The 16,349-nt window shown below is 50.5% G+C and overlaps 1 protein-coding gene across 1 annotated transcript in view; it reads left to right on the top strand.

Moving 5' to 3' along the window:
• Positions 1-1,203: 1,203 nt before the first annotated feature.
• Positions 1,204-16,349, top strand: part of DTD1 (D-aminoacyl-tRNA deacylase 1) — a 121,902-nt gene continuing 106,756 nt past the window's right edge. The window contains exons 1-3 of the mRNA XM_029076024.2: positions 1,204-1,304; positions 10,782-10,872; positions 14,891-15,126. Coding sequence (XP_028931857.1) covers positions 1,262-1,304; positions 10,782-10,872; positions 14,891-15,126 — 370 coding nt within the window. The 5' untranslated portion in view covers positions 1,204-1,261. The remainder of the gene's footprint in view (positions 1,305-10,781; positions 10,873-14,890; positions 15,127-16,349) is intronic.

Below are 16,349 nucleotides of genomic sequence, written 5' to 3'. Positions count from 1 at the left end.
CAGGGATTGTCTCTCTTGCTGGATTGTCTGTTCCAAGCACTTAGTCCAGTGCTCTGCACAGAGTTAACGTTCAAGACATACTGTTGGATGGATGGATAGATGGACGGATGGATGGATGGATGGATTAGACTGTGAGCCCATCATCGGGCAGGGATGATCTCTATCCATTGCGAATTGTCCATTCCAAGCGCTTAGTCCAGTGCTCTGCACAGAGTCAGTGCTCCAGAAATACTATTGAATGAATGGATGGAAGAATGGATGGATGGATGGATTAGACTGTGAGCCCGTCATTGGGCAGGGATGGTCTTTATCTGTTACCAAAATGTCCATTCTAAGCACTTAGTCCAGTGCTCCACACAGAGTCAGCACTCTAGAAATACTATTGGATGGATGGATGGATGGATGGATGGATGGATTAGACTGTGAGCCTGTCACTGGGCAGGGATGGTCTCTATCCGTTACTAAAGTGTCCATTCTAAGCGCTTAGTCCAGTGCTCTGCACAGAGTCAGCGCTCCAGAAATACTATTGAATGAATGGATGGATGGATGGATAGTTGGATGGATGGATTAGACTGTGAGCCCGTCATTGGGCAGGGATGCTCTCTATCCATTACCAAAATGTCCATACTAAGTGCTTAGTCCAGTGCTCTGCACAGAGTCAGCACTCCAGAAATACTATTGAATGAATGGATGGATGGATGGATGGATGGATGGATGGATGGATGGATGGATGGATGGATGGATGGATGGATGGATGGATTAGACTGTGAGCCCGTCATCGGGCAGGGATGGTCTCTATCCATTACCAAAATGTCCATTCTAAGTGCTTAGTCCAGTGCTCTGCACAGAGTGAGTGCTCCAGAAATACTACTGAATGAATGGGTGGATGGATGGATGGATGGATGGATTGGACTGTGAGCCCGCCATCGGGCAGGGATGGTCTCTCTCCGTGGCGAATCCGTCCATTCCCAGCGCTCCGCACAGAGTGAGCGCTGGAGAAATGGGACGGAGCGGCTGGCCGGCTGGGGGCGGGGTGGGGAGCGGCGGTTCCGGCGGTCCCCGCGAGGGGGCGGCAGAGGCCGCGGAGGGGAGGGGGGGGAGGGGGGACGGGGCCCGGCCCGGCCGGCGCGACCCAAGACCCGGAGCGGGATCCGGAGGCGGGGCCGCAGCAGAGCGGGCTGACCCGCCCGCACCCCCGCCGCCCCGCCCCGCCGCCGCCCCGCCGCCCCGCCGACCCACGGGCCCGCGCCCCCCACCCGCTATGAAGGCCATAGTCCAGCGCGTCACCCGAGCCAGCGTCTCAGGTCGGTGTCCGGCCCCCAGCCCCGCTCGTCCTCCCTTCCCCTTCCCTCCCCTCCGCTGCGGGCCGCGACCGGCCAAGACGGGACACGCCGGGCCCCTGCCATCCCGTCCCGTCCCGTCCCGTCCCGTCCCGCGCGATCCGCTCCGGGACCCGGCCCGGCCGCCACCGCCTCGGCCCGGACGCAGCCTCCTCCCTCCCCCTCCCCCCCCCCAGTCAGTCATTCAGTCAGTCATTCAATCATCCAGTCATTCAATCATCCAGTCATTCAATCATCCAGTCATTCATTCAGTCAGTCGTTCAGTCATTCAGTCAATCGCTCATTCAGTCATTCAGTCAGTCATTCACTCATTCATTCAATCATCCAGTCATTCATTCAGTCAGTCGTTCAGTCATTCATTCAGTCAATCAATCACTCATTCAGTCATTCAGTCAGTCATTCAATCATCCAGTCATTCAGTCAGTCGTTCAGTCATTCATTCAGTCAATCAGTCAATCGCTCATTCAGCCAGGCACCCACTCATTCACTCAGTCTTTCAGTCAGCCATTCATTCATTCATTCATTCATTCATTCATTCATTCAATCGTCTTTACGGAGCGCTTACTGTGTGTGCGGAGCACTGTACTAAGCACTTGTCAGCTGTGTGACCGTGGGCAAGTCACTTAACTTCTCGGTGCCTCAGTTCCCTCATCTGTAAAATGGGGACTAAGACTGTGAGCCCCACGTGGGACAACCTGATTCCCCTGCGTCTCCCCCAGCGCTTAGAACAGTGCTCTGCACATAGTAAGCGCTTAACAAATACCAACATCATCATCATCATCATCATCATCATCATCACTGGGGACAATACAACACAGCAATGAGGAGAGACGATCCCTGCCCACATGGGGCTCCCAGGCTGGGGTTGGGCGGGAAAGGGGATCGGACATCAATCCAAGTCAACCGGCATTGACTATCAATAAATAGAATGGTAGCTGTAGGCATCGATCCGCAAGGGCCGGGGGGCGGTGGCGGGGAGGGCGAGGGGAAGGGCTGGGGGGCTGAGGAAAATATGGAGGCCACTCCGGGGGGGGGGGGGCGGGGCGAGGAGGAGGCGGAGGAAGAGGAGGCCCACCAGGCGGAGGCCGAAGGAGGGAGGCCGAGGGCGGGTGGGGTCCAGTTCCGGGCCCGCTCCCTCCCCGGGGACAGCTCCCCTTCGCTTCTCTGGGCCTCTCGCTCACCTCACCTGGAAAATGGCCTTCCCGGACCGCCCTCGGTTTCTTCGCCTGGAAACTGGGCCTTCGGGGCCTCCTCGCCCTCGGTTTCTTCAGCTGGAAGATGGGCTTCCGGGAACCTCCTCTCCCTCAGCTACCTCACCTGAAAAATGGGCTTCCGGGAACCTCCTCTCCCTCAGTTACCTCACCTGTAAAATGGGCTTTCGGGGCCTCCCTCTCCCTCAGTTACCTTGCCTGTAAAATGGGCCGTCAGGACCTCCTCTCCCTCACTTTCTTCATCTGTAAAGTGGGCTTTTGGGACCTCCTCACCCTCAGTTACCTCACCTGTAAAATGGGCCTTCAGGACCTCCTCTCCCTCAGTTACCTCACCTGTAAAATGGGCCTTCAGGACCTCCTCTCCCTCAGTTACCTTGCCTGTAAAATGGGCCGTCAGGACCTCCTCTCCCTCAGTTACCTCATCTGTAAAATGGGCTTCCGTGACCTCCTCTCCCTCAGTTTCTTCACCTGTAAAACTGGGCTTTCAGGATGTCCCTCTCCCTCAGTTTTTTCTTCTGTAAAATGGGCTTTCAGTCACTGTATTCCCCCCTACCCCTCAGTCTGCAAAGACCCATCTGGGACAGACTGTCCAACCTGGTTATATTGCATCTACCCCTGCACCTCCCACAGAGTGGGTCGGTCATATTTATTGAGTGCTTTCTGTGTGCAGAGCACTGTACTAAGCACTTGGGAGACTCCAGTACAGCAATATCATAGACACATTCCCTGCCCACAGTGAGTTTACAGTCTAGAGGGGCAGACAGACACAAATAGAAATCAATAAACGGCGGATATAGACGTAAGTGCAGCGTGGCTAAGTGGAAAGAACCCAGGCTTGGGAGTCAGAGGACATGGGTTCTAATTTCGGCTCCGCCACTTGGGTGCTGTATGACCTCGGACAAGCCACTTGACTTCTCGGTGCCTCAGTTACCTCATCTGTAAAATGGGGATTAAGACCGTGAGCCCCACGTGGGACAACCTGATTACGTTGTATCTACACCAGCGTTTAGAACAGTCCTTGGCACATAGTAAGTGTTTAACAAATACCTTTTGTGCCTGGCGCATAGTGAGCGCTTAAATATCGTCATCATCACCATCATTATTATTAGTATTATTATAAGTGCTGTGGAGCTGGGAGAGGGCATGAATAAAGGGAGCAGATCAGGGCTAGCCAAGAAAGGCCTCTTGGAGGAGATGTTCAATAAGGTTTTGAAGATGGGGAGAGTCATTGTCTGTCGGAGACGAAGAAGGAGGGCGATCCGGGACGAGGGCGAGGGGACAGCGGCGGGATAGACAAGGATGATCCTCATCTGCAAAATAGGGAAGCAGCGTGGCATGGGGAAGGGTCTCCTCCTCCTCCTCCCCATGGGGAAACCGAGGCCCAAGGAAAGAGGAGGGAGGCTCTCTCTAGATTCCTCTCCTCTCACCTTGTAGTAAGCGCCTACCAAAATCACAATTAACACGCAGAGCACCCGCCCGCAGCCCCGGCATCGACTCCCCGGCCCCGTGCTCCGGACCGCGTCGACCCCAAGGTGGCCACCCTTGTCCCCGGTGTCACCCGGCAGCCAGCTTCACGTGTCCACGCGGGGCGCGGGGCAGGGAGATGTGGGCGCCCACCCGGAAGCCCAGAGTCACAGCCGGGTTCACGTGGGCCCCACCGCTCTTCCGGATGGCCCGCACGGCCATGCGGTGGCTACGTTCGATCGATCGTATTTCCCGAGCGCTTACTGTGTGCAGAGCACTGTCCTGAGTGCTTGGGAGAGTCCAGTGCAACAGAATTAGCAGACACGTTTCCTGCCCGCAACGGGATGGCAGGGTGGGTAGCCAGCACAAGGAAGCGGCGTGGCTCAGTGGTAAGAGCGTGGGCTTTGGAGTCAGGGCTCATGAGTTCGAATCCCAGCTCTGCCACTTGTCGGCCGTGTGACTGTGGGCAAGTCACTTCACTTCTCTGGGCCTCAGTTCCCTCATCTGTAAAATGGGGATTAAGACTGTGAGCCCCACGTGGGACAACCTGATTGCCCTGTATCCACCCCAGCGCTTAGAACAGTGCTCGGCACATAGTAAGCGCTTAACAAATACCAACATTATTATTATTATTATTATTATTATTATTATTATTATTATCCTCACCGAAGAAGACCTACAGGCCCGTGGCCGGGAATTGGGCCACCGGTACCTTGCGGAAGGCGGCTGAGGGGAGTCCCGGGCCCAGGATTCCGAGCTTCCAGCCCACCGGACCCTCCTGGTCCTTCTCCCCGGTCCTGCCTCGGTGACAGCTCCCCGCAGCTGTTCCCGGAGAGTAAGCGCTCAATAAATACCATCCATTGATTGAGTGACGTGCTTAACCAATCACACAATAATTATAATTCTGGTGTGCCTCTCAGTCCGTCTTTTCCTTGATGCTTCTGCCTCTCTCTTTCCTATTAGGGCGCAGGCACCCTACTAGGACACAGACATGCTAGGTAGGGCTTTTTAATGATATTTTAGACTGCAAGCCCGTCAAAGGGCAGAGACTGTCTCTATCTGTGACCGATTTGTCCATTCCAAGTGCTTAGTACAGTGCCCTGCGCATAGTAAGTGCCCAATAAATACTATTGAATGAATGAATGAATATTTGTTAAGCACTTAATGTAATGTTGGTATTTGTTAAGCGCTTACTATGTGCCAAGCACTGTTCTAAGCGCTGGGGTAGACATGGGGAATCAGGTTGTCCCACGTGGGGCTCACAATCTTAATCCCCCTTTTACAGATGAGGGAACTGAGGCACAGAGAAGTTAAGTGACTTGCCCACAGTCACACGGCCGACAAGTGGCAGAGCTGGGATTCGAACTCATGAGCCCTGACTCCAAAGCCCGTGCTCTTTCCACTGAGCCACGCATAGCACTTCCTATGCGCCAGGCACTGTTCTAAGCCAGTCAGGTTGGACATAGTCCATGTCCCAAGTGGGACACAGTTGTAATCCCCATTTTCCAGATGAGGTAAATGAGGCACAGAGAAGTGAAGTGACTTGCCCAAAGTCACACAGCTGGCAAGTGGCGGAACTAGAATTTGAACCCATGACCGCTGACTCCCAAGCCCGGGCTCTTTCCACCGAGCCACGCTGCCTCTCAACGTGAGCTGTATGCCAGACAGGGACTATGACCGACCTGATTTGCTCATATCCACCCCAGCGCTTAGTACAGTGCCTGGCACATAGTAAGCGCTTAACAAATACCATAATTACTATTATTAATATGACCCTTTCTTCACCTTGAACCCTCCCACCAAATATTTAAAACAGAGGAGCAGGGTGGCCCAGTGGATAGAGCATGAGCCTAGGAGTCAGAAGGACGTGGGTTCTATTCCCGACTCCAACACTTGTCTGCTGTGTGATTTTGGGTCGCTTCACTTCTCTGTGCCTCAGGTACCTCATCTGAAAAATGGGGATTAAGACTGTGAGCCCCATGTGGGACAACCTGATCACCTTGTATCCCCCCAGTGCTTAGTATAGTGCTTTGCACATAGTAAGCGCTTAACAAATACCACCATTTTTATGATGATTATAATCCCCATTTTAGAGGTAACTGAGGCACAGAGAAGTGAAGTGACTTGCTCAAGGCCACACAGCTGACAAGTGGCAGAACCACTAAAACCTCCAGGACTAGGCGCTTTGTCGTTGACCGAGATGTGTCCAGAATTCCAAGGGGAAATCTCGTTTTGTTTTATTGTTTTATGGCATTTGTTAAGCGCTTACTAAGTGTGAAACAATTGTTCTAAGAGTTGGTCAGTTAGGTTGGACACAGTCCCCGTCCCACATGGGGCTCAGTCTAAATCTCGTCTGTTTCCCTAAAACCTGCGGTTTGCCTCTGGACCGTAAGCTCGTGGCGAGTGGGGAATGTGTCTGTTTATTGATATATTGAACTCTCCTAAGCGCTTAGTACAGTGCACTGCACACAGTCCACGCTGTCAATGCGAATGACTGACTGACCAGTCTCTCCTCGAGTTCAGCTCCTTAGCATCTGACGAGCTTCCCTGAGAAACACCCTACCCGATCCCCAGAAGCTGGGAAATCGAAACCACCTGCTCGGCAGGAGAGCGCCTATTTTTTACAGATTGCATTTTACCTTTTCTTTAAAAATGCCGTTAGCTTTTAAAGCAAACCCGATCCTGGCTTCACACCTGAACAGTTTTCTTTTTTAACACCAAAAACATCGCCGATGCCGAGGAGGATTTGCACGGAAAGATCCTGCCAAACAGAGGACCAAAAAATACTGAAAATAGCAAGAACTGTGCAATCCCGATCGGGTACGTGGTGAATTCGGCTTCTAACGAGGTGTCCGATTTGCCTCTGTAGCCAAGGAAAACCTTCTCGCTGTGGGTGGTTGAAAGGTGAACTCCCTGGTGAACTCAAGTTGGAATCGGGTGCGTGTCTTTTCAGGATATTATTTTTTGCCGGACAATAACGTACTGTAATTTGGCCCCCGGCGCTTCTGAAAGTAACATTATGGCATCAAAGAAGTAGGCGTTAATTCCTTAAACATGTGGCCGGGTGGTAGGGCATTCGGTGGAGGCGTTCTTCTACGTATATCCCCTCGAGGAACCACTGTAAAATCAGAAAAGGTTTCCAGAGCCGGTGGGATTTTACAGAAACACACACAGACCCAAACACGTAACGAGAGCTCTGTTGATCGGGTTGGCCACACCAAAAGATACGCCTTGCATTGTTTCTAAAGTGTTTAGGCTTTCGTCGGTCTTGGGACCAGGATCAGGGAAGTGGAGGAGACACAGAGTCTCCGAAAGTAGCTGGATCCATCCCACCGTTTGAACTATAATAATGTAATAATAATAATGTTGGTATTTGTTAAGCGCTTACTATGTGCCGAGCACTGTTCTAAGCGCTGGGGTAGACATAGGGGAATCAGGTTGTCCCACGTGGGGCTCACAGTCTTAATCCCCATTTTACAGATGAGGGAACTGAGGCACAGAGAAGTTAAGTGACTTGCCCACAGTCACACAGCCGACAAGTGGCAGAGCTGGGATTCGAACTCATGAGCCCTGACTCCAAAGCCCATGCTCTTTCCACTGAGCCACGCTGCTTCTCCGACTATAGCAGGTCTCATTTGGGGATCAGGTAATAAATAAAAGTGAAGATTACCAAAGGGGATTTTTCGACTCGGCTTTTCCAAGTTTTAATAATAATAATAATGTTGGTATTTGTTAAGCGCTTACTATGTGCAGAGCACTGTTCTAAGCGCTGGGGTAGATACAGGGTCATCAGGTCGTCCCACGTGAGGCTCACAGTTAATCCCCATTTTACAGATGAGGGAACTGAGGCACAGAGAAGTGAAGTGACTCGCCCACAGTCACACAGCTGACAAGTGGCAGAGCCGGGAGTTGAACTCATGACCTCTGACTCCGAAGCCCAGGCTCTTTCCACTGAGCCACGCTGCTGCCAGCGGACGCTCAGTTATAATTTATAATGTTTTTGAAATGATAATAGCATTTGAGCTCGCTTCCCATCTTGTGTTTAAATGTGGTCTCTACAGGAGAATACACAATATCGAACAAAATATTTTCTTGCAGAAGCTCTGTAGAGGGAAACCAGTTCGGTCATTAAAAGAACACTGCCCAGCAGGCTCCCGTGTTTTCTCTACCAGAACGTTCTTTGCCCTTGGTCGACGCAGCCTCACTGGCTGGTTCTTCGATCTTCAGCACGTTCGGGCCAGAAATAACACTTTCACCTCAAGTAACTTGATAATTGAAAGCAAAGAGTCATTTTTGGCTCCGGGGAACTGGCCTTTTTTTTTTTTTTCAAACTGTAATTATCTTTTAAAGATGCAAGATTCCTTGATTACATTTTCAGTCTGCTTTCCGATAGCCCCAAACTAAATATATATTAAAAAAATCTCTTCAAAAGCACTAGATTGGAGAGTCCTCACTGTAAAACCGGCATTCATTCGGGTGGGGTCGAGAAGGGCGCAGGTGGTAGTAGGAAATTAAAAAAACGAAAATGAGGTAAAAATCTCGATCTGGTTGCGATTAAAAATTCACATCTTCGCACAGAAAGATTTTTCGGTTCCCGATCGAAGCTTAGATCGAAAGGTCGAATGTTATATAGTAATAGCGTAGGGTTTCGCCGTAGCTAAAATTCCAACCTAGACTTGGCTCCATTAATAACAGCTGTTTAATTCCTACTTGCCCACGTTACGTGTATCTAGACCAGGTTTCATTTCAGAGTTTCTTCAAAGCGATTCCACCTTTAATAATAGCAGCAGTAATATTAGATATTATTAGATGCTTACAGTTTGCAGAGCACCGTATTAAGCCCTGAGAAAGAGTACCCAAGTGGGAATTGAACACAGACCCTGACTCCTGTGGGGCTCCCAATCTAAGAATAAAAATGGGCGGGGAGGGGGTGAGGATTTAAGGCAGACACATCGGAAGATAATTGTGATAATAATGATAATAATAGTGAAATATGTTAAGCAGCAGAGAAACAGCGTGGCTCAGTGGGAAAGAGCCTGGGCTTCGGAGTCAGAGGTCATGGGTTCGACTCCCGGCTCCGCCACTTGTCAGCTGTGTGACTGTGGGCGAGTCACTTCACTTCTCTGTGCCTCAGTTACCTCGTCTGTAAAATGGGGATTAACTGTGAGCCTCACGTGGGACGACCTGATGACCCTGTATCTCCCCCAGGGCTTAGAACAGTGCTCTGCACATAGTAAGCGCTTAACAAATACCAACATTATTATTATTATTAAGCCCTTACTGCGTGCCAAGCACGGGGGTGGATACAAGCTAATCAGGTCAGATGGTCCCTATCCCATTTGGGGCTCACAATTTAAGTATCAATCAGTCAATCACTCAATGGTTAGAGATGAAGCACGGAACACGAGCCTGGGAGTCAGAGGATCCGGGTTCTAATTCTGGCTCCGCCACTTGCCTCCCGTGTGACCTTGGGCCGGTTATTTAACTTCTCTGTGTCCCAGTTTCCTCATCCGCACCACGGGGATTCAATCCCTCATCTCCCTCCTACTTAGACCGTCAGCCCCATATGGAACCTGATTATCTCGCATCTATCCCAGCTCTTAGAACAGTGCTTGCCCCTTATAAGCGCTTTACAAATACCGTTATTATGATTACGATGATTATTATAATTGGCATTTATGGGGCTTACTGTGTGCAGAGCACTGTACTGAGCGCTCGGGAGAGCACAGGGCAGCAGCGTGAGCGGACAGAATCTCTCCTTACAGTCTCGTTGGGGAGACAGATATTAAAAAAAAATTTCAGATGGGGGAAGTAAGGATATGTATCTTGAAGTGCTGTGGGGCGAAAGTGCAGAGGCGATGCGGAAGGGAGGGAGAATCGAGGGGGGAAGAGGAGAGTTTAGTCAGGGAACGTTTCCTGGGGTAGACATCATTTTGGTAGAGATCGAAGATGGGGAGGGTGGTGGTCTTTTGGACGCGAAGGGGGAGGGACGACGCCAGCGAGATAGACGAGATCGAGGTTCATCGAGTAGGTTGGCACTGGAGGAACAAAGTCAGCCACGTGTAGTAGGAAATCAATGAGCTTAGGTAGGCGAGAGAGAGTTGACTGAGTGCCTTAAAGCTGATGGTGAGGAGATTCCGTTTGATATGGTGAAAGTTTTTTTTTTATGGTATTTGTTTTGTGCTGGATGCCAGGCACAGTACTAAGCTCTGGGGTAGACACAAGCTAATCAGGTTGGACGCAGTCCCTGTCCCACATGGGCTCACAGTCCTTATCCCATTTTACAAATGAGGGAACTGAGGCACAGAGAAGTTAGGTGACTTGCCCAGGGTCATACAGCAGTGAAGTGAAGATAGTGAAGGCTGGATTAGAATCCAGATCCTCTGACTCCCAGATCCCTTTTCATTCCAGTAGGCCATGCTGTTTGATGGTAGTTCAACTCTGAAATGGGAATAAGTACTGCTCTTCCTCCCTCTTCGATTATGAATCCTCTGTGGAACAGAGACTGTATCCGATCTGATTATCTTGTCTCTTCCCCAGCGCTTAGAACATAGTAAGTGTTTAATAACTCCCATGATCATTATTGTGAAAATGAATGCTCTTTGGCTGATGATATTTTGTTCAACCCACAGCTATACCATGGGTAGGCCTGAAAATATGGGGCATTTAAACACTCCGCCGAATTTGAACCTTTCATAGGTCAGTAAAGCCGTACGGTGCTTCCATTTTTTGTGGTTTAATTTCTCCTTCTTTCTTTCTTTAAAAGTTGGCGAGGAGCAAGTAAGTGCCATCGGACGGGGCATCTGTGTGTTGCTGGGAATTTCTCTGGAAGATACACAGAAAGAGCTGGAGCACATGTGAGTTATGCGGTGGCCCACAGTCTGCATCAGAACCAAACCCCCGTGGTTGCCCGTCCACCTCGGCATCAAACAAAAACTCCTCACCCTTGGCTTTAAAGCTCTCCATCACCTTGCCCTCTCCTACCTCACCTCGCTTTTCTTCTTCTACACCCCAGCCCGCACACCTCGCTCCTCCAGTGCTAACCTTCTCACTGGGCCTTATTCTCGCCCGTCTCGCTGCCGACCCCTCACCCACGTCCCGCCTCTGGCTTGGAACGCCCTCCCTCTTCATATCCGACGGACAATTATTCTCCCTCCGTTCAAACCTTATTGAAGGCACATCTCCTCCAAGAGGCCTTCCCAGACTAAGCCCCCCTTTCCTCTTCTCCCACTCCCTTCTGCCTCGCCCTGACTTGCTTCCTTTACTCTTCGCCCCTCCCAGCCCCACAGCACTTAAGTACACATCTGCAATATATTTATATGTACCGATGTCTCTCTCCCCCGCTTTAGACTGTAAGATTGCTGTGGACAGGAAATGTGTCTGTTTATTGTTGTATTCTCCAAAGCGCTGAGTCCTCTGCACCCAGTAAGCGCTCCATAAATGCGATTAAATGAATGCTTGAGTGAACTGACTGTACCATTTCCTTGGCATGTGAGTGTTTCTAAAAGGGTCAGAGCTACTGTGACTTGTTATTCCTGTCCACAACCTCAGGTGGTGAGTTTATCTCTCTTGGACTATGGGGACCGTGAAATTCACTCATTCAATCCATGGTATTTATCGAATGCTTATTGTGTCTAGAGCATTCATCCATTCAGTCATATTTATTGCGTGCTTACTGTGTGCAGGGCACTGTACTAAGCGCTTTGGAGAATAGGATACAACAATCGACAGACTCATTCCCTGCCCACAGTGAGCTCTAAGCGTTTGGGAGAGTAGAATGCAACAATTTAATAGACACATTCCCTGCCGCCCGGTGAGCTTACATTGGGAGTGACTTGCCGAAGGGGACACGGAGTCCTCAGACCCAGCTTGTATCTACTCAGCTAAATTAGCTTGTATCTACCCCAGTGCTTAGTTCAGTGTCTAGCACAGAGTAAGCACTTAACAGATACCTTAAAAAAAACACCAACCGGCGTTAGGTGTTTCTACATTTCCTTCTAGGTTTTCTGTGCTGTCTCTTCTTGAGATTGGACCCGGTAGGATGGTGAGTTGATCATGATCGCTCCGTTGTATCCCGACGCCGTTTTCGTCGTGCTCCCACTGCGGCCGAACCAGGGGATAAGACGAAAGATAGCCAATCCCTTTTTTCATACAGTCGTAGTTATCGAGCGCTTACTGTGTGCAAAGCACTGTACTAAGTGCTTTTTCCCCCAGCTGGAAACGTATTAGACGGTTGCTTCTCCTCTTAACCAAGAGGAGGCCCTGCTCTTCCCTCCGAGTCGTACCAGCTCCGAGACCTTATAAAATGCCGTCAGTCAATTCAGTTTAATAAGCCAGTCAGTGGTATTTATTGAGCGCTTACTACGTGCCCAGCATGAGATTAAGCGCTTGGGCGAGTACAGTGTGGCTGAGTGGAAAGAGCCCGGGCTTGGGAGTCAGAGCTCATGGGTTCGACTCCCGGCTCTGCCACTTGTCAGCTGTGTGATCGTGGGCAAGTCACTTCACTTCTCTGTGCCTCAGTTCCCTCATCTGTAAAATGGGGATTAACTGAGAGCCTCACGTGGGATAACCTGATTACTCTGTATCTACCCCAGCGCTTAGAACCGTGCTCTGCACATAGTAAGCACTTAACAAATGCCAGTTTTATTATTACAACATGATAGAGTTGGTAGCCACGTTCTCTGGCCACGACGAGCTTACAGTCCTATTTAAAGCCCAATCAGGACCTGATCGTGAAAATGGCGTGGCGTCTATTAAATGTTTGCTAAGTGCTCGACAGGTCAAAACAGACAAGGGCAGCATTTTTTCACCCTGGGAGTGGTAAGCCTGTGGAATCTGTTACCCCAGGAAGTTATGCAGGTTGAAAATATCCATAGGATTAGGATCAATTCCTGGACAAGATGGGTGGTAACTAGAGGAAAAGTTTGGGATTTGAAGCGATCCATCCTCAGCCACGAGGATGGAGGTCAGAGGCGGCCAGCATCACGTTACTTCTCTCGGCATCTTGATGCCGCTGGTGGAGGCAACAGAAGGGTGGCTCGTTTGACCCGGTAACGGCTTTGTGTGTGACCTTATGGAAGATCGAGGAATCATCTCCCACATCTGTAAGATGGGGCACCCTCAGAGAAACGAGCACGATTAACTGGAAAACTAGAGAAAGCCGTCGTAGCCCGCTCGGGTTGATGTTTGATAGCATTTAGCCGTTTCTCAGCGGGGAGCGCCCGAGTTCGTCGTCTTTTACCCGTCCTTGCCACAGGTTGATCTGCCCGAGGGTCTTCACTCTGTCGGCCTGTCCCACCTGGCAAAGAAACCCCGCCGGCTTCCATCCGGGGCACTGAGGGGAGAAGGCAACCACTTTCTTCTCCTCACCTCTCCCCGCCTTCTATTCGCTGTGACAGCCGGACGAAGCCCTGCCCACTGTGAGGAGCAGGCAGGTGAAGCTCTCTTCCCCCCTTCAAAGCCCTACTGAGAGCTCACCTCCTCCAGGAGGCCTTCCCAGACTGAGCCCCCCTTTTCCTCTGCTCTTCCTCCCCTCCCCATCGCCCCAACTCCCTCCCTCTGCTCTACCTCCCACCCCGCCCCACAGCACTTGTATAAATATGTACATATTTATTATTCTATTTATTTTATTAATGATGTGGATGTATCTATAATTCTATGTATCTATTTTGATGCTACTGATGCCTGTCTACTTGTTTTGTTTTGTTGTCTGTCTCCCCCTTCTAGACTGTGAGCCCGTTGTTGGGTAGGGATTGTCTCTATCTGTTGCCGAATTGTACTTTCCAAGCGCTCAGTACAGTGCTCTGCACACAGTAAGCGCTAAATAAATACGATTGAATGAATGAACGAAGGGTCGAGACTTAAAGGTGGAACAGCTGAGAAGCGGTGTGGCCTAATGGATAGAGCCCGACCCTGGGAGTCGGGAGGACCTGGGTTCTAATCCTGGCTCCGCCACTCCTCTGCTCTGTGATCTTGGGCAAGTCACTTTATTTCTCTGAGCCGCATCTGTAAAATGGAGATTAAGACCGTGAGCCCTACCCGATTATCTTCTATCTACCCCAGTGCTTAGATCAGAGTCTGGCACATAGTAAGTGCTTAACAAATGCCGTAAACAAGAAAACAGCTGTCCTTTGACTCTTCTTCCTCTCACCCCTGACTGAGGAGAGCTTGCACTTGGACCCACCCCCCACCCCAGGGTGTTCCCACCACCCGACCTGTGAAAGGGGAACTAGTTTATTAGTTCCTCCCGCTTATTTTGCGGGAAGGGTGGAGAGATCTATGAGCCAATAAGGAGTATTGCTCATTGGAAGAAAAAGTATTGGAAGAAAAGCTCTCTCCTACCACTCCTCTCTCCTACTACACACACGAAGCTGCACACTTCGCTCCTCTATTGCCAACCTTCTCGCTTTACCTCGATCTCATCTACCGCTGACCTCTTGCCCACGTCCTGCCTCTGGCCCGGAACGCCCTCCCTCCTCAGATCCCACAGACAATTACTCTCCCCTCGTTCAAAATCTTATTGAAGACCCATCTCCTCCAAGAGGCCTTCCCTGACTACACCTTCTTTTCCTTTTCTTCTGCTCCCTTCTACCCTTCCGTTCCCTTTATTCACCCCCCACCCAACCCCACAACACTTATGTACCTATCTGCGATTCATTTATTTCTGTTAATGTCCGTCTCCCCCTCTAGACCGTCGGCTCGTCGTGAGCAGGGAACGTGTCCGTTATATTATTCTGCCGTACTCTCCCAAGTGCTTAGTATAGTGCTCTGCACACGGTAAGCACTCAGCAGATACCACCGATCGACTTTCCCACGTTCTCTTTCCAGCCGCACCGTCCTGGGGGGTGACGCTCCTGCTTTCTGTCCTCCCTGCAGGGTTCGGAAGATTTTAAATCTGCGGGTGTTTGAGGACGAGAGCGGGAAGCCCTGGTCGAAAAGCGTGATGGACAAACAGTACGAGGTCCTGTGTGTCAGCCAGTTTACTCTCCAGTGCATCCTGAAAGGGAACAAGCCAGACTATCACATGGCCATGCCCAGCGAGCAGGCCAAGGCTTTCTACGGTAACTTCTTGGAGCAGCTGCGGAAGGCTTATAAACCGGAGCTCATCAAAGGTGCGTCAGAGGGCCCATTTCGACGTGGGTGGAGAAAGCCTGGTAACTGCAGCCCCCTTGGTAACCTTGGTTTTTTGTTACGAGTAAACGCCTCCCGGGTTTTTCTGGCATTCTTATGTCCGTCCTTTAGAAAATTACAGTTACGGACCATCCGGCGTGTGGGTCTTGAGGTTTCTTAATAGCCCAGAAGAGTAGGGAGGATGCCCCGTGAAGACGCAGGTGAGCACTGCTTCCCCTGACCGCGCTTCGAGTGGGCGGAGATGTGACTTCATGTTGGGTTCCCCCAGCTGGGCTGATTTCACGGTATTGAGACTCCAGACCTTAATCCGCCCATTTTTCCCACCGCCTCGGTTATTTTGAAAACCAGCAAGCCGTAGGATGTAGCGTTTTCCAAGATCCCAGCCCCACAGCGCTCATGTACGTATTTGTAAATTAATAATAATAATAATAATGTTGGTATTTGTTAAGTGCTTACTATGCGTAGAGCACTGTTCTAAGCGCTGGGGTAGACACAAGGGAATCAGGTTGTCCCACGTGGGGCTCACGGTCTTAATCCCCATTTTCCAGATGAGGGAACTGAGGCACCGAGAAGTGAAGTGACTTGCCCAAAGTCACACAGTTGACAAGTGGCAGAACTGGGATTCGAACCCATGATCTCTGACTCCAAAGCCCGTGCTCTTTCCACTGAGCCACGCTGCTTTTCTAAGATATATAATTATTCCTATTAACGTCTGTCTCCCCCTCTAGATTGTGAGCTCGTCTCGGGCAGGGAACGTATCTACCAACTCTGTTGTATTGTACTCTCCCAAGCGCTTAGTACAGCGCTCTGCACACAGAAGCGCTTATTAAATACCATTGATTGTTCACGGCTACAAGTCAGTGTTTGCAAGAAGGGGAGTTTTGCTGAGGAGGCTTTCAGGTTTTTCTCCTCCCTTGATTTGTTTTAGGGAAGAATAATAATAGCAATTATAGTACTTGTTAAGTGCCAAGCACTGTTCTAGGCACTAGAGTAGATTCAAGCTAATCAGGTTGGACACAGTCCCTGTCCCACATTGGGCTCACAGTCTTAATCCCCATTTTACAGATGAGGTAACTGAGGCTCAGAGAAGTTAAGTGACTTGCCCAAGGTCACGCAGCAGACATGTGGCCGAGCCGGGACTAGAACCCAGATCCTTCTGACTCCCAGGCCTGTGCGCGATCCACTGAACCTGGCTGCTTCTCTA

This window comes from Ornithorhynchus anatinus, chromosome 1, assembly GCF_004115215.2.
Source record: "Ornithorhynchus anatinus isolate Pmale09 chromosome 1, mOrnAna1.pri.v4, whole genome shotgun sequence".
Classification (NCBI taxonomy): Eukaryota; Metazoa; Chordata; class Mammalia; order Monotremata; family Ornithorhynchidae; genus Ornithorhynchus; species Ornithorhynchus anatinus.
Note: the sequence above shows the minus strand (reverse complement) of the source record. Positions and strands in the feature narration are given on the sequence as shown.